This window comes from Aulostomus chinensis, chromosome 19 (genome assembly GCF_037954235.1).
Source record: "Aulostomus chinensis isolate RoL2024-O1b breed Wild chromosome 19, RoL_Achi_v1.0, whole genome shotgun sequence".
Taxonomy (NCBI): Eukaryota; Metazoa; Chordata; class Actinopteri; order Syngnathiformes; family Aulostomidae; genus Aulostomus; species Aulostomus chinensis.
Window position 1 is genome coordinate 4,163,828 of NC_141338.1, and position 17,811 is coordinate 4,181,638.

General features: G+C 42.7%; 2 protein-coding genes across 4 annotated transcripts; both read left to right on the forward strand.

Moving 5' to 3' along the window:
- Nucleotides 1-1,891: 1,891 nt before the first annotated feature.
- On the forward strand, nt 1,892-12,149 carry LOC147243713 (MOB kinase activator 1B). 2 transcript variants are annotated; one of them, XM_086188061.1, is made up of 6 exons: nt 1,892-2,173; nt 3,692-3,858; nt 5,923-6,016; nt 6,163-6,296; nt 8,175-8,338; nt 8,913-12,149. In XM_086188061.1, the coding sequence occupies exons 1-6, from the start codon at nt 2,160-2,162 to the stop codon at nt 8,988-8,990; spliced, it is 651 nt and encodes a 216-aa protein (XP_086044187.1). In that variant the 5' UTR covers nt 1,892-2,159; the 3' UTR covers nt 8,991-12,149. The 2 variants fall into 2 exon arrangements, with proteins under 2 accessions (XP_086044187.1, XP_086044188.1); XM_086188062.1 differs by having other exon boundaries at nt 1,892-2,068.
- Nucleotides 12,150-12,546: 397 nt separating this feature from the next.
- dck (deoxycytidine kinase) lies at nt 12,547-17,811 on the forward strand. 2 transcript variants are annotated; one of them, XM_086186811.1, is made up of 7 exons: nt 12,547-12,976; nt 13,253-13,368; nt 14,424-14,617; nt 15,381-15,528; nt 15,632-15,747; nt 16,055-16,154; nt 17,581-17,811. In XM_086186811.1, the coding sequence occupies exons 1-7, from the start codon at nt 12,886-12,888 to the stop codon at nt 17,605-17,607; spliced, it is 792 nt and encodes a 263-aa protein (XP_086042937.1). In that variant the 5' UTR covers nt 12,547-12,885; the 3' UTR covers nt 17,608-17,811. The 2 variants fall into 2 exon arrangements, with proteins under 2 accessions (XP_086042937.1, XP_086042938.1); XM_086186812.1 differs by lacking the exons at nt 12,547-12,976; nt 13,253-13,368 and adding an exon at nt 13,453-13,632.

Sequence of the window (17,811 nt, forward strand, 5' to 3'; positions counted from 1 at the left end):
ACACCGATGTGGGCAAAGCAGTGGCGGCGACAGGGATGAGGGGAAGTGAATGCCGCGAACGGTTTGGGACGCAGCCTGCATCGTGTCGTTCAGACGGCTCAAGTGGGTTTTAAGACGATAAAACAATGACATCTAGAGGCCGGTGTCAATATCATCATTATTCACTTTACTGCGTGGAAATGAATGGAATTTGTATTATTATTGTATTATTTATCACTACATGAGCCGTTGGAGAGGGTTTTTGTTGTTGCTGTTGCTGTTTTCAGACCAAAACACGATTACACACTAGGTCCGATGTGTACTAGTATGTTATGGAGTGTTACATGAAAAACATACATAGCTACTCTACAGAAGCAGACAAAGGCCGTACTTGTAAGTAATTTTAAATGAGGCTGTCTCATGACAATGGGTTAATTCACAACAAGATAATTAACCCCCTGCAGAGATAATGAATCCATTAGCATGTAATAATGTCATGAAATGTCATACTTGTCATTTGTTTTTTAATGCTATTACCACTTATCTTGTAAGAAGGGGTTAATTCATCTTGTAACAATGAGTTAATTAGCTTGTTATTATTAATTGAAAAGATAAGCAGCATCATTACCTTGTGATTATTAACCCGTTAATAATAAGGATACTTTATTAACACCACACAGGGGGAATTACTCGGAAATAACACATTACAGGTCATACTTGTGATTTTTCTTTTAATGCTCTTATCTGGCGATAACAACATAACGATCATTTTTCTAATGAGAAGAAGTTAGTTTATAACAAGATAATAAACCCATGGTCACATAATAAAGGTATTTAGAAAGTAATTACATGTAAGTCCTTTCTTGGCTTCCATATATATGGGATTATCCATTTTTCCAGCATTTGGAGATACATTCTGGAGATGTACAAAAAAAATTCTAAAAATAGATGAAGCTGTTTTTTTAAATGGTTGAGCAATGAATAAAAACATTATAAATATTATCGTCTTGTATTCATGTAATAAGTATTTGTTGTATTGCATTATTGTTGTATTGTATATTCATATTCATTGTTATCCATTCTTAGAAAGGCTTTCAATCGTCTTTGACTATGATTTCATAAAAGCCTGGTAATAGTGTATTTAAATGTTTGGATTTTTTTCAAATAGGAATTCGCCTGTTTGTCATAGAGTTCTAGAAAGCCTTGATAGTTGCAATTTATTTGAATTCAATTCCATGTCCCATGTGTCTTTGCAGCCCAGACGGGCCTCTTTATTTGACTTTCCTTGTTCATAGGTGTCTTTCTTACAGTCCCTCAGTCTTCTCTGCAGAGATGAAACTGATACTTGCTGTCTGGGACGCTGTTAAGCTGCTTGAAGCTGCTTGAAGCTGCTTGAAGCTGCTGTCCCATGAGCCGACGATTACACAGCTGCTAATTTCCAACTTGTCTTGTGATACTGTTGAGGCTTTGGGTCCATCAGACATTTTCCTATCACACTTTTGCCCTCACGCACTTACGTTTTCGCGTTATGATGGCCTGTCTTCCTCTGTTGGTTGCATTCTTTTTTATTTCTCTTGCCATTATGATGCAATGTCCTACTTCCTGCAGTGAAACATTGTCCACATTATGAGGATGTGGTAAATCAGTCAGTTCCTACACAGTGTTTATTCAAGACAACAGCTTGTAAATCAACAAAAGTTGTGTTTTTTTTTTACTCTCGACCTGTCATACTTTAAAAGCAGATGCGGCTGAAACTTCGGTGCTCAGATCTGCCCTGAAGGTCACCGAACAGTTCTTTATTCTGTTCAACACTGTATTTTTTTTTCTTCTCTAGGTTGTATTTATAGTGTTGTCCGCCAGGTGGCAGCACACGAGTGACGTGCGTGTAGTCCGTCCTGAACGTCAGATGAAGAAGTTAGCATTACATTCACTGCGCTGCTGCCTCTCAGCGTACAGTGCAGCCGCTAGTGGCTCCGCTTCAAATTACCTTATTTAATCTCATACTTTGGTGTATTTATTTTCTGCTGGCCGTTATAGTGGTTTTGTAGAACGAGGACTGCCAAAAGAAAACCGAGAGTACCTTGGACCGGTGAGACTTTGTCCAACAATCCTTCTGATACGCCTCCACTCTGCTCGTCTTTATTTGCCAAGAGAATCGTTGTCTGCTGTCTGAGGAAAACATGAGCTTTCTGTTGTAAGTTAAGGCAACTTTTATGTTGGATATATTTTTACTTTTTTTTTTTTTAAATAATTGCCGCTAAATTCTGCTTTGAAGATATGTCTCCCGGGTTAGCTGTGGCTAGCGATAGCACAGTGCGGGCTTAGACTATTTCCTGAAGTAAGGTTAACCTCCGGGTATAACTTTAACGATAATTCGTATTATTCCTCTAATTTTTAAAAATGTAAATGTTCTCGCTGTACGTTAACGACACCATCAGAGTATTTCGTATGTCCCGTTGCATGATTGTACCACCCTTCTCACTCTTATCGGGGAAGCGTTCGCAGTCTGGCCCGGATAGTTGCTGGTCGAGCCACTTTTGTTGTCACGAGCTCGTCTGGTTCGCGTGGTTCGACTTTAAAGCTTCTTAAATGACGCCGTGTTTTATAATTGTATCACAATAATCTGTGTCTGGAAAACTATCTGGTTTGGTACATGGAAAAAGCCCTGTGTGTGGACGACATGAAAGGGCGGAGGATATATCCTGAATGCGCCCTCTGGTGAGGTTTTGTGTGTGTGTGTGTGTTTTTTAGGTAATTAGAAATAGAGAAACCTTAATTAATAAGCCAGCACGCAACCCCGACAACACGTTGTGCTCAAATCCAGTTTGCAGAACTTGTCAGAAAGTCAGTTTGGGGTTGAATCCATTTAAACCGATTGCATTTCCATGCAACAGGCTCGAAAAAATAATGGTTACTGATGTAAAGCATCTCTCAGATGGAGGAAAGCTAATATTTTACCTCCTACAATTCTACAATTCTACAATTACATTTAGCAGACGCTTTTGTCCAAAGCGATGTACAACACAAGCAAGAAAGGATCAGGATGCTTGATTGAATCAATGCGATGTATCCCCCAAATGGATGCTCTTGAAACATGGATGCTGATTTGATTTAGATGGCCATTCTTTTGTTTTGCATACAATTCTCCAGGAATTGTGCGTTAACATTAACAACTTATTAGATGCAGGACCGGCTCAAGTTCATTATCGAGGGTTGTTAAATACGAAGCTAAAATGAAAATTGCACCTTGGCACAAATTTGAACCTTTAAATCAACTTGCCTCCTTTACCAAATGTTGCAGCATCGCCTAAGATATGTGGGATTAAGCACATTCAGTGTCCCGGATGAAGCATAATTAAAATAAATATTTTAGTGTGCACTGTAACCCACCACATTGTTGTGACTCCCCTAAATTCTTGTTTAATGGGGCTGTGAGAGAAAGTGAATGCTGGGCCTCTTCAAATGGCCTCATTACACGATATAAACAGAGAGACACTCTGTTCTCGCTGCCCATTCTGTTTTTGCCAAACCGTCAGGTCAACTAGAGCTCTTGTCAGCATTTTTTTCTTCTTCTGTGAGTTTGACTTACTGTTTGCAGAGGGCCCTCAACTGGGGTGGGGGGGGGGGGGCATGAACTCATGATTTGTCATCATAACCGAGTACCTCCTTATTTATCACACTGCTTGTCTTCTTTGTGGAATGTGACTCACAGTGGAAATCGTTCATCCAAGACTTTCAAGCCCAAGAAGAACATCCCGGAGGGTTCTCATCAGTACGAGCTGTTGAAACATGCTGAGGCTACTCTGGGAAGTGGAAACTTGCGCATGGCGGTCATGTTACCCGAGGGTGAAGACTTGAATGAGTGGGTCGCAGTCAACAGTAAGCACCACGTTTACCTCCTTCCCCCTTTCCTTTGATACGCCTCTTTTGGTTCAGCTTCCCGGTGACTTTGTATGCCTTTTTAATTTTGATATCTGCCCATCTTTTCTTAGTCTTTCTATGTGCATGCTTCTCTGTAGTCCTGGCCCTGACGTTCCAATGAATCCACTTCAAGAGTCGGTTAAAGTGAACTATCAGGCTGTAAGATCTTGGCATGCCCTCTAAAGACCATGTGCATTCACGCTGGAGAAAAAACACTGTGAATATTAAATAGACTTGTTTGTCTGTGCTGTGAGAGTCCCGTTTACTTTCCTCTAAACTGAGAGTAATAGCATCTCAATGGAAGCCTCATTTTCTCTCATTAGAGATCTGGTAGTGGCGCAACTGTTCAGTGGTTCTGTACGTTTGGATTTGAATATTGATTTTGTCCAGTTTTGCTTACACTCCTGTGGCTCTGATTAACATTTAATGCTTTATTAACTCGTGAGCCTCTTTAGGTTCATTGCATTTGACTGAGGTATTGTTTTGTCTTCTTTGTAATGTTTTGATGTATTTTTAATCCATTTCTGAAAATTAAATATATGTATATATATGTGTGTATGTATATATGATGACAAAGCAGTGAACAGTGATTTTGTATGGTTGCACTTTGCTTCACCTGTATTCTAAAACTCGTACGTGTGAAGCAAATATTCCACAATATTCACTGCCTCGATAAAGAGAGACGTACGCACAACTTGTCTCATTTCTTGTCCTAGACACTGTGCTGCCTGCCTTTGTTAGCTGGACTCCTCTCTGAACGTGTTGCTCAGAGTTTACTTGAGCATTAACGCGGGAATTTGGGTGAATGATTGTATTTTATTTATATATGTTTACAGTGATTTGAGCCAGTGTCTGACCGATACCAAGTATGAGTAGCACATCCCTCATTACATGACAGACATCCCGTGTTTATTTGCACAAGATTGCATCTTTGTCGACTTCACTGCAGAAAGGAGACAGATGGATGGTTGCTGGTTAGTACGGCAAAAGGAAGTTAGAATCAAGTTGAACTAATTTGAGTGTAACTTCCTCCACCGAGTATATTTATGACTTTCCTTGCTATACCGCCCGATAAGAAGCTGCTACTTTTTCAGGGGGTATACATGAAAGAAATTATGACATGCAACGAATGTCCCTGGCCAGAATTGAAAGTTATTTTCACTTTATTTCAACGGACCGATACTGACAGTGTATTTCTGAGCATGTACAGTTGCTGCGTCTTTGCATGCTGCTCCCTGTCAAGCCCGCGGAAAATCTGTCCTGGAGATTAGGGACTTTGGCACCTGTCTTTTCCGGGGTCATGGATGTTGGCCAGCTGAGAACATAAAAGAAACTACAGATCAGGTTTTATTTAGTCTGCAACACAATGAGTGTGTCATTCAGGAAGCCTAGTTTTACTTGACCAATGGCAATAAAACAGAGACATTAAAAAAGGTAAAAAAAAATACACATTATCACTGAGTAGTGTTGGGCAGTGCAGCCGAAAAAACTTTTTGAAAACGTTTATTTTCAGTATATGAATGTAGTGATAATTTTCCAACAGTCTAGACCACATCAGGACAACCAGCAAACGTTTGACATTTTGGTTTGATAAAAGACTGAAGGCATTAACAAAATAGTTGCTGTTTCTTGTGGTCGATGAATCAAGAGGAAACTAGGTTTCTGACGTCAAACAAAATTTAAAAAAAAATCCGTCTCGCTAACAAACTGGCTTGTCCCTTTAAATCAGCAGTGTCCACAAGAGTCAATGCCATTTCCTCATCCACGCTGTTCCTGTTTTAGTCTGTTACCATGTCAGCAGAAAATGTGAGATAAATGTCAGTGCTTATTTGAGTCCAAAATGTAAACCACAACCTAAACAAGCATTTTAGTGTTTAAAGCAGACCGAGTCTTCACCAGAGTGTCGATGCATCATGAAACATCATTACTTGTTTGCAGTGATTCGTTTTGGTTTTGAAGGAACTCTCGCTGCCCGCCTGTTTACTGTTTCACATCTCTATTTTTGTGTATCGTTTCCCCCAGCTGTGGATTTCTTCAACCAGATCAACATGCTGTATGGAACCATCACTGACTTTTGCACAGAGGAAAGCTGCCCAGTCATGTCTGCTGGTCCTAAGTAAGAACGTCATTGATAAAGTTACTGCTGTTGTTATGAACCTCCCCAACTTCCTGTTCTAACAAGGTTCAGCATGATAGACAGGAGAAAGAAGCTGACTCTAAATCGCTCCTGAACAGAATACTTGCCATTGATATTTTCTGTAGGTATGAGTATCACTGGGCAGATGGAACCAACATCAAGAAGCCCATCAAGTGCTCCGCTCCCAAGTACATCGATTACCTCATGACCTGGGTGCAAGACCAGCTTGATGATGAGACGCTGTTCCCTTCAAAGATCGGTATGCTTTCCTAAAAATGTTCTGGCTGGTGCTCAGCTCTGAAGAGGAGCGACTTTCATGCACCAGCTGAACATCCAGTGATTCAGTGTGTGCTTGTCTATTGTTAGAATAAAGGCGCTGCCCAAGGGCTCATACTAACAAGCAATCTCATGAAGCGTTTTCTGCTTCCTGTGAATTTCTGTCATCCAAAATATCACTGCATGTTCTCACTACAGTGAGGCAGCAATGTTATCAGTCGTGTCGGGTTAGCATTTTCATGCATGTAGACTAATTTATACCTCCAGCTATCATGCAGGTTTGCCTGGAATAATGTGGAAAAATAAGTTCTATTGAAGGTGCGATGTTTGAGCACCCAGAGAAGGCGGTCTGTTGTGTCGCCTGCCAACACAGGGCCTGCTGTCCGGCTTCCCTGTGGAAGAGCCAAATTTCAGCGTGTAAAACAGAGTGAATGCTAACATCTCTATTCAGGGTGCAGGGTGCAGTGTTTTGAGAATGATGCTGCCTCAAATGCTGTGACCTTTGCGGCCATTCCACATTAACACCTATGGTAGATTTTGACTTGAGTTTTTGGAGGAGTGGTGTTCCTCCCTCCAGAGACTTGTAGCATCTATGCCAAGGTGTATTTGAAGTCACCCTGGTGGCCCAACTTCTTACGAAAACACTTAATGTTGGCTTTCCCTCCCAGCACTCATCTGGATTTACAAATATTTTTAGATGTACTGGGCAGGGCCGCTGAAAAGACTTTCAAACCAGCTGAGGCTTGTGCCCTCCTGGGTGGAGCCCCAGTAGAGCTGAATGGCAGCCAGCTCAAATAAATAGTTGATCTGTTGCGAAGTACATCTCTGAGGAAGGAGCCGAAGAATGAAACTGTAAAAAATAAAATGATAAATCATAGAATTGTTCATCATCAATAGAGCTTTTATCATAAACTTTTATCATGCCATCTTCCGACCCAACATGATAACAATTCCTGAAATAATCCTGTTCAGTACAAGAATACACGTTCATTATTTCCAAGATGTGTCACTTGCACGTCCAGTCGGAGGTGGCAGCATTGACTAAGATCCACTTCTGCTCTCTTACTTTTCACGAAAGCACCTTGGGGCCTGTGTCCACCAAAGCGTTTTCTTACAGAGGTGCAACGTTTGGATGCTATGATGCAGAATGTGACCAGACCTGCTGTTTTATGAGATCATCTTGCTGAGTACAGTTGTGTGCTGTTGTCAGCACTTTAAATGAAGGATGTATTTTGTCTTTGTGGCATTTATCCCCTCCTGTGATTGGACGAGCACTGGCTCTCACCCAAAGTTGAACATTCTCAAACTCTTTAGCGACTGGATTATTACTCCTAACACTCAGTGCCTCGTCATGCCGCTGGCATTTGTGGTATAGCATAAAATTGTGGTGCTCTCATTGAAAACAATTTAAAAGACACACCAGCTGCAGGGAAAAACGCCATGGTGGATGCAGGCCCGTGCTGCTGAGGAATCATGGGGGAGCTGCTCAACATGTGTGAGTGTTGAAACAATATGATTTCCTAACTTGAACACTTGACACATCATTGCCATGAGGAGGTTCTGTGTTTTAGTCATGATTGTTAGCACTTCTCTTGCATCGTGCTGTGGCCTGCCTGGAAGGAACATGACGCTACATCTTTCATCACTCTGAGCTTATCGGACAAATAAAGAGGTTTTTTTTTTTTTTTTTTAAAGGACAAGTGATTTTACATGTCCCAAGGCATATTTAATATCTAAGTTATGGCTGAAATAACCACATAAACGCAGTGAAATGATTCATGTAGCTGGAATAGATCCTATTTTCATCATTTTTTAGCTTGTGACTCCATTTTATGATGATCTCTCTGCTTTTGTGCCTCAGGTGTCCCCTTTAAGAGAAACTTTATGTCAGTGGCGAAGACCATTCTGAAGCGCCTGTTCAGAGTCTACGCCCACATCTACCACCAGCACTTTGACTCGGTCATGCAGCTGCAAGAGGAGGCGCACCTTAACACATCGTTCAAACACTTCATCTTTTTTGTTCAGGTGAAGAACCAGTGAAAAGGCATAGGTGTGAAGTCAAAGGAACACACCAACATTTTGGGAAATGTGTTTGTATCCTCCCCAGAGCCAGACAAGAAGCTGGACACCCCTCTCTCGCCCAGAGACCAGCTGATTGCTAGCTAGCTTAGCACTATGAATGATAGTGGATGGGAAGTGTTACCATGCTGTTGTCAAGTGATCTTTGATGCTCAAAACCTCCTTTGTAACTTCGGCCAAAACCAAATGTTGGTTGAAGACTACAAGAGGGACTGCTGCCACTAACCACAGCCAGCTGAGGATCACGGCTCATTAAACCAAGACCCTGAACCTTATCCATTTCCCAGCTTTCCAGAGAAGTATGCTAACACTTCCCAACCACTATCATTCATTGCATGAAGCTAAGTAACAGTCAGATGGTCTTTGTGGGTCTCAGCTCTCTATTGCACTACCCAGGAGAGACGATGATCTATCCTGTCTGGATCTGGGGAGGATGGACATCAAACATATTTCACAGTGATAGATGTACCGTGTAAAAACACCGCCTGACATGATTTGTTCCTCGTCTCTTTCCTTTCAGGAGTTCAACCTCATCGACAGGAAAGAGCTGGTCCCACTACAGGAGCTGATTGAAAAACTGACGACTAAGGACAGATAAACAGCAATGTACTTCATATTTTAATGGTCTTCTAGTTTTGCACAGACACCCACCCCACCCTGGCTGTATGTATGCAGTATATACTATATTTCCATTTGGGGAAATGTTTTTAATAAGGCCAGGACCATGGAAGGGTCATGATAGGTTTAAGGCACCAGGACTAATGCTATCAGGGATTACACTTAATTGAACAAACTACAGATTAACACGTCAGAGAAAATGGTTTTATCTGTATGGAAAGACCCCCAGTGTTCAGTCGTGGCTTACATTTAGCTCAGTAGAAACATGATAAATAACTATAGAAGTCTACACAGATTATCCTACTTTCCACTTGGATTAAACAAGACGACCAGAATACCAATCTGCCTGCAGTGTTTTAGCAATGTTTTTGGTATCAGGAGGTTTGTTGGTGTTAAAACTCAATTTTAAGGAAATCCAACGCCAGTAGCTTGTTACAATATTCATTTATCTGCTTTAGAAGGAGCTGGGTAACAGTTTGCTACTCTAGAGTTGTGCGGGAATGAGCCCTAGAACCCAGAAGTCAGTCAGCCTTATCGGACCAGCTGGTTGCTCTCCTCTCGCATTCGATGAGATTTACTCTCGATTAAATGTCAGAAATAACATCTGTGGTTCACATGAGCTTCATATATCTGAGCATTTTGTTGTAGGAAAGGATTCATGTCAGTAAATACCACACTCATGAATTTCAAAGCATTTATGTGCCATAAAATAGTGGTCGTTAAGTCTACGCAAGACAACAAACATAACCACGCAGGAGCAGCAAGTGTGAAGCCACGGCGTAGCTCATTCATTGCCCAATGTTAGCTTTGTACTTCTCACAGTTGCATTTATGCTTCCGAATCATAAAAGTGGTGTTCATTATGATCCTGCTAAACAAAACATGCAAGTCTCATGAATACTTGTTTGCCACGGAGCTCATTTTCTGCAACAGTTATAACTCCAATGGGAAAAAGACCCCCACGAGCTGTTTGTTGAGAGAACCCGTGGCGATGCTAACTTCTGGGTCGGCGTGCTGGAGTTCCTTTTCCCTGCAGCACTCTATTCTTTAGTACTTGCCCCCATTCGTCAGTACATCAGAATCCTAAGTGCCTAGCATGGCTCAAAATTGCCCTGTATCAACAGTGAGTACTGTATGAAGATAAAGGCCATATACCATTGACATGACAAATTAAAACTCCTCCACATCTCCCTTTCCGTTCCTGCGGTTTTAAGTTCCCTACTGCTCTCCAACATCATCCTTTGGTTAGGAATCCCTTACCAAGTGTTCTGTGCAGGTTCTGATGAATGAATGTTTTAAGAATAGATACTCGTCATGTAGCTGGGACTAAAAATTAGCTCAACTTTTAGCCTATTCTGGGGACATGTTTTTGTGTACTAGCTTCCCCCTACCACTTCAAGTAGAGACACATTTTTAGGAAACTTAAAATCGGCAGTAGACAACATTTTTGCTTGTTGTTGTGAAGTAAATGTTCCATTCATGATGATGTGATGGCTATAAAATAATGACCCTGTAAGCAGACTCATATTTATGGTATTTTCCTGAATGCGTCGAGTGGCAGTAATAGCGACTGCTAGGAAACAAAAGACGACCCAACAGACATCTACATTTGGTTCCACCATGGAAGTTCTTTCCTGAAACGAATATTAACGCATGCAGCAACTCGCTGCCTGTGGAGATTTAGTTGCATAGAAAAAATAAGCCTTGTGGAGAACTAGTCTAGCTTACTGGAAGAACATTGTGGGTACAAGATTGATATTCAACCATTATTTCAGTCTTTTGCTTTATTTTTCATGAAACGGATCCGATTACTTTCTGTCTCTGCGGCAGCTGCACTTCCTAGCATCCATCTAAAAGCGTGTTGCTACTTTCAAAGTCGGTGTTACACCAAACAAAAGCAAGCACGACTGCTGGCAAGCTGCTTTGTTTATGGCGAAGATCCAGATGAGGTGACACCGGCAACTAGCTTGTCTTCCCAGGGACCACAGCAACACCACGCAAATGAGGAAAGTAATTACAGAAATAACAAATAGCAAGTCGCGCAGATCTAAACCCCGATGGTGTCGTCGTTCTAAAGCCATGCCGTCATTGTGCTTTCAACATTTACCTCATTAATTTAAAGCAAAAAAGGGGGGGAGGGGTCTTTTTACCACTTAAAATTGTACATAAAGGTTGAGAAATAGCGGACCTGTGTTCAAAGTCACAACATCGACTGTTAAAAGCATTCAGAATCGCGTGATGCTTCACCTCCTATCTCACTAGCCATTAAGCACTTTGAACAATTTTCCTGACCTCTCTTGCCTGAATGTGTATTTTGCATAGACTGTGCTGTGAGAAGCTGTATCATCATGTGACTGATCATAGTTTCTTTCCTCCCCCGATACCCCCCCCCCCAAAAAAGAATGTTGAATTGCTTAGATCGGCTATAGGGCACAATTGAGAGTTCATAGGCTTTCTTTTCATGGTCCGAGATGTTTGTTGCTGTGCGTCAAACAGCAGATGCATGTCCCTTCCCTCAACTCAAAGTGTAATTTACTATGCAACAATTTGACACACTTAAAAAAAAAAAAAAAAGGCTTTCCAGCTGGCTCGTTCACACTTTATACTATTAATTTTTACTTGTGTGTTGCATAAATTCCAGTTTATGGTAATGGAATGGCTTCTCTTTTAGGTTTACTTCAAAAAGTCACGGAATCATTTTAGATATCTGAAACGTGTGCAGGTGTAACTGGGCGCCTGTCACACTGTCTTAAAGATCATTTTCAGCGAGCATGGAGTTGGTTAAAAGAATGCTTTGAAGCTTTTTAGAGGCAGCTTTCCCGTCCTGTCCCCCAATTTGGATATTAAAGTTGTGTTTGTTTGCTTTAATTGTCCAGTGCCCCCCCCCCCCCCACTTAGCTAACTGTTATGAATGTTACTGCTCACCATATATCTGAAAATGTAATAGAAAGTCGGTCATCCTGAAAGCATCTCATCCTAATGAAATGCCCACAACATAGCCTGTTGCCTAGTTATTTTTCTCCTTGACTGTAATAATTGAGGAAATGTTTGTAAATAATGGCTTGGTAGGGGGTTTTCAATGCTACTGAATTGATTTCTGCTGTTTACGAGGCAAATAAAGGTGGTGTTGACTCTTTGAATGTTCCACGTCTTTATTGTTTATAACAAATTCAGGATAATTAAAAAAAAACAAAAACAGGATAACACTTGCGAGACCTCAGGGACGTTGGGAGCAGCTGCTACTTCCGGGATGGTGACGCAGCTGCGCAATTCAGAGATACTGTAAAAATAGATGGCCATGTTACTTCCGCTTGGGTCACGACGCTGCGTTCACGTGACGCTTTGATATTGAATATCCTTGGGTAAATCGTGCTTGCGCTCTCCCAAGTTTCATAATCTTTGGAATAATAACCTTTAGTGAATCCATTCAGCTGGAGTTCAGTTTAAGTGGTGTGACTGAGCTCTAAGGAACTGATGATACCGTTACCGTCCAAGAAGCTTCCCCCCCCGTAAATGCGTTACGTCAGTCGCAACAGCTCCTACTTCCTTGGAAATTATCATTTTCTTTTGTTACCTTCTTTTGTTAGGAAGTGTCAGAGTTGGTAATCTATAGATATGTTAGAGATTATCACATGGATACAGTAAGGATCATAAAACGAGGGTCTCAGCTAGAAAACCTTAATGCCGTAAAGCGTTTTGACCTGAAGGTCGCAATCTTCCCCTCCAGAGCATCTCTGATGTAAACCGCCACTTCCTGAGGTCTTCTGCCGCCAAAGCTCAAACAACAAGAAGGTTTGGAGGGCACTGCCACAGCTCATTCCCCGCATCGCAATTTCACAAGAGGTTTTTATTTGCTTCCAAAAAACAAAACAAAAAATGTCTGCGACTCCGAAGAGGCCGTGCCCGGATCCAGCGAACGACTCAATGGAGAAAAGAATGATGCGCATTTCAATCGAAGGGAACATTGGTGAGTGCAGCACCCGTTATCGACCAGTAATTTCACATATATGGCGCAAACTTTTAATTGTGTTTCCGGAGGCGGTTAAGGTGTAGTTATGGGAGGCTTCAGGTAACTCTATCCGGCTATATTTTATTTTTTTTACCGCCTTGCTATCTTGTATGTATCAATGCGTAGCGACTGCTATTCTCGCCAGTTCGTAACCTTAAGCTAATATACATGCGCACCATCTAAGTTTGTCGGGATATTTGGTGAAAAAGGTTTTCTTGCATGATTTGTTTTCAGCGGCAGGGAAGAGCACTTTTGTGCGCTTTTTAGAGAAGGAGAACTCGGACTGGGAGGTAGTACCAGAACCCATCGCTAGGTGGTGCAATGTCCAAACAAACGGCAGTGACTTTGAGGTATTACTGCATTTCTACAACTACAAATCTTACACACACACACACATCTTGTAATGATGGCTTTTCCATCGACCATCCAGTCACCATCCAATCAGGGGCAGATAGGATGGATTTCACCGCCCTGAGAGGAACGTGATCCTCGGGGTTAGGGTGGTGCGATGGAGCGTCCTCAGCTGGAATTAGAGTGCAGCTGCCACCTGGTCAATGTTGGAACCAGCAGAACACACCCACATGAGCAGATGGTCCCACGAAGAACATGCCATCGTCAGTACGCACACACACATCTGAACCTTCAACACATATACAGAATACTTAGAATATTTTAGCTTTACATTGTAAAGAGATGTCAGGCAAATGAAGGGTGTGAGGATGTCAAATCATGGGATGTATTAGTATTTTCTGCTCAGTGATTGAGTACCGTATACTTAGCAGTTAAGCAGTGTATATAGTACACACCGTACAGTATATTTTAAATGTTAGCATAGCAGCACTGTCAGTATGTACAGCTGTTCATGGCTCATGTCAGTGCTCATCACCCCTCAACAATGCACCATGTAACTGCAGACGTGTGGTCATGCGCCCCCTGCTGGTCGTTGGACAGTTTGGTCTTGAATGCTAAAACTGTTGACAAGTGTCCTAAAAAATATATGACACGTGATGAGGGTTTTTCTGTTGCTGATATTTATAGATCCTGGAAGATGACATTGGTCCGATTCACTCATGTAAACCCATTTAAGCCTATTTATTCTCATTTTATATTTAAATAAAAATGTATCACCAGCATAAATGTGCACAGGTTATTTAAAAATGTTAAAAAAAGACAATTTTTTTTTTGCAGCATTTACAAAACATAATTTGTAAACTTGTAAAAATGAGTCACTTAAAATATATCTTGTTAATTGTGAGAATGTAGATGATAAAAACCTGCATCAGTTTTAATTAAAAATAGAAATAAACAACAGGCTGTGAGGTGGATGGCTCAGCTGGTCTCTGCGACAGGCGGTGTGGTGGGAGGGGAATTCAGTTTAACTCCAGCTGTGAATCTGGCCCCCCAGGAACTGACCACGTCTCAGAGGAGTGGCGGGAATGTGCTGCAGCTGATGTATGAGAAACCGGAGAGGTGGGCGTACACGTTCCAGAGCTACGCCTGCATCAGCAGGGTCCGCTCCCAGATCCGCTCAGCAAACGGGAAGCTGCAAGAGGCGGAGAACCCGGTGCAGTTCTTTGAGCGTTCCATCTACAGTGACAGGTACCAAGGAAGGAAAATGGCTCTGCACCTACTACTCACTGCAGAGGAATGTGTTTCATCTGAGTTACAACTGAATTCACCATGAGGAGCAAAGTCAGTTTTTACCAAACGCTTGATCGAGTAAACGTTCCCACAGGACCTAAGGTTGAAAAAAAGAATCAACAACTTTGGGGATTACTTTAATTTATAAAGCAAAAAATGTCCAGCTCGTTCGAGATTCTGTTTATTTTTCATCCAAAAACTGTGACTAGAATATTTGGAAGATGGACCCCCACCCCGTCTCCGTTAAAATGTGTTTTATTATTGAGTTTAATTTATTTGCACTTGAAATTGGAAATAAAAAAAGGATGTTCAAGTCATGAATTGCCTTTTTTTTTTTAAAAAAAACCCAAAGGTAAATGTGACTTGATCAAATATGAAAACTAAGACACGTAAGTGGAACAAACATTCTAATGAGCAGTGCAAAGAGGACAGAGTCCATCTTTTTCCTGTTCATGTACTGATAAGCACATGTACTTGCTTGTCAGACTATTTGAGTGTTGAGGGAAGTGAAACGGCAAACAGTGGCTCTGTTTTTTTGTTTTTTTTTAAACAACCTTAAAGCTTCAGTTTTATTGTGATAAAACAGGAAGTTCTTAACATCTAAACTACCACCAGATACTTCCTCAGCTCACTGTGAATCAGGGCCCTCAGTCCCAAGTTCTGAACGTGCGGCTCGCATTGAGGACGTGCTGAGCTCATCCAGGCCCGTCCTGTGTTCCAGGTATATCTTTGCCGCTAATCTCTACGAGAGTGAGTGCCTCAATGAGACGGAGTGGTCGGTCTACCAGGACTGGCACGGCTGGCTGCACAGCCAGTTCGGCCAGCACATCCACCTGGACGGTATCATCTACCTCCGAGCTTCACCAGAGGTTCGTCCGGCCAGTTTCTGCTGCCGCATACTTGTTCCAGCCCAGAGCTCTGTAACTTGGCGTGTTAAGGCAGCCGTGTCCTCCCTTTTTTGTTTGTGTGTAGCGGTGTTTAGAGCGGTTGCACCTGAGAGGCCGAGAGGAGGAACAAGACATCCCGCTGGAGTATTTGGAGAAGCTCCACTTTAAGCACGAGAGCTGGCTGCAGCACAAGACCATGAAGTGAGCCGAGAAACGTGTCTGTGAGGGCACGAGATCCGTTTGTGTCACGACAGGAAAAAAAGGTCACACGCTAACTGTCGGAGTCAATGTAGCTGCTTGAGAAAAGCCCCCATTCGGGGGGGGGGGGGGGTTAGGGAAGGGAACAGTTTCGTGCATGTGATCTGCATCTGCCTCATTAATGTCACTCAGATGAAGTGGGAAGTGGCTGGTGTGTTGAGGTCATTGTGTGTGTGTGTTGTGTGGAGTCTCCTGAGGTGAATAATCTGGGGAGGCGGTCAGGATAAACGTCATCACCTCTGACCCACAGAATGGAGTACGAGTACCTGAATGACGTGCCGGTGCTGACGATAGATGTGAACGAAGACTTTAAAGGGAATAAAACCAAAATGGCTGACATGATTGAGAAGGTGAGTATGGGTCGAGTCCCGCGAAGCTGCGGGTTTAGTCTCATCCAGATGTTCCCGTCGGATTCATCCTGAAGTGTTGTCAGGTCTCTAGTTAGACGTCGCCTGCGGGACGCCGCAGCGCTCTGCTCCACGCTGGAGGGGGTGGTGTAATGTGACGCTGGAGCAGCTGGTTAACTTTGATTGTCATTTTGCATTGATCCAACTGTCCTCAGTGTCCCCCCCTGTGTTTGTCCTCAGTGTCCGTCCTCCCCTGTGTTTGTCCTCTTTGAGGGTGAAGCGTAGAAAAGCTCGGGGGGAGGCTGCTGCTGCTGCTGCTGCCATTTTTGGACCGATACACGTCAGTGTAAATGTCATAAAGTAAAAGCCAACAGATAAAAGTACCAAGAAAAAAGTGTGACGTCATTAGGTTCCTCGACAAAGTTCCACATACACTCCCCTCTCCCTCCCCCCAATGAGTTCTAGTGGTGTTCCAGACAACTCAGAACTACAACTTCTCCAACCTCCAGTGCCACTCAAAATCTCAGTGTCTCCTTGGGAACTCGGAGAAAGAGATTCTTCTCCTTTGACCTCATTTAGGATCAGTGTTCCAAACATGAATGGCGGCGCCCGCAGAGAACCGCATTGTTGATGTTGGAAACGGAAACTAAAAGTTGTTTTTAAGTATACTGGCCACAACGATATTGAAACAACTCACGTGGTCACATCGTAAAACTGACGACACGATGGAATACACAGCGTACATGGACTGACGTAGCTGGACTGAACTCATCCATGTGCCACTCAAGTCAAGGAAATCAGTTCGTCAGTCTGACGTGTCCGTGGTCATCTGCACCTGGACACATCTGCAATGCTTCGAGGTCTGAATTTTTAAACAGGGAACTTCCGAGTTGTCTGGGACGCAGCCTAGCCTTGGTCCAAAATGGCGGCGAGTGCTGCGCGACGGTGGTGCAGCGGAAGGATCCGTTAGCTTTCTCTTCTCATCACACTCACCAGAACATGTTCTCGTGCGTTTGGTTTAGCGTGTTTCTCTCACTGAGCTGAAATGGACTTCAATTGAGATGCAAAATATTTTGGATTACAATCCAAACATTTCTTCGAAGTGAGTAACACTGGACTCCTTGGCGTCCTGCAAGTTATAAAACACGGTCACCGGGGGAAGTGAGGGTGGAACCAGCGACTGGTTGCGAGATGGCCGCTCTACTCCCGGACCACGCCGACCCCGCCCGCATATGTGTCAGCTGCAGATGGAAATGAGGCGTGAAGATGTGCTTATGTAGCAGTTTCACGTTGACTGTAAACAGGCCTGATTTGGCTGAATGTGTGACTCCGAACCACAAGAGTGACGAGCGGAGCTGCTAGTATCACCGGGGTGGTGGTGTTGCGCACTGGAAGTACTGATATCCTCCCTGTTGTGCCTCTTGTGCAGGTGAAGGAGTTCTTGAGCACGTTGTGAAGATGGCGGGACGCACAGACGAAGGACCTTCCAGTATTTTATCATGAAATGTCACCGCTGACAAGTCCTTATTTTTCGAGTCATTAAAAATGATTTCTTTTTAAGTAACTTTATAACCGCTTTCCTATAAACAATTGTACATATAATATTTTTGTGTGAAGATAAGTCGTTGGTTTCCACGATATTAAAAACCCCAAAATCATT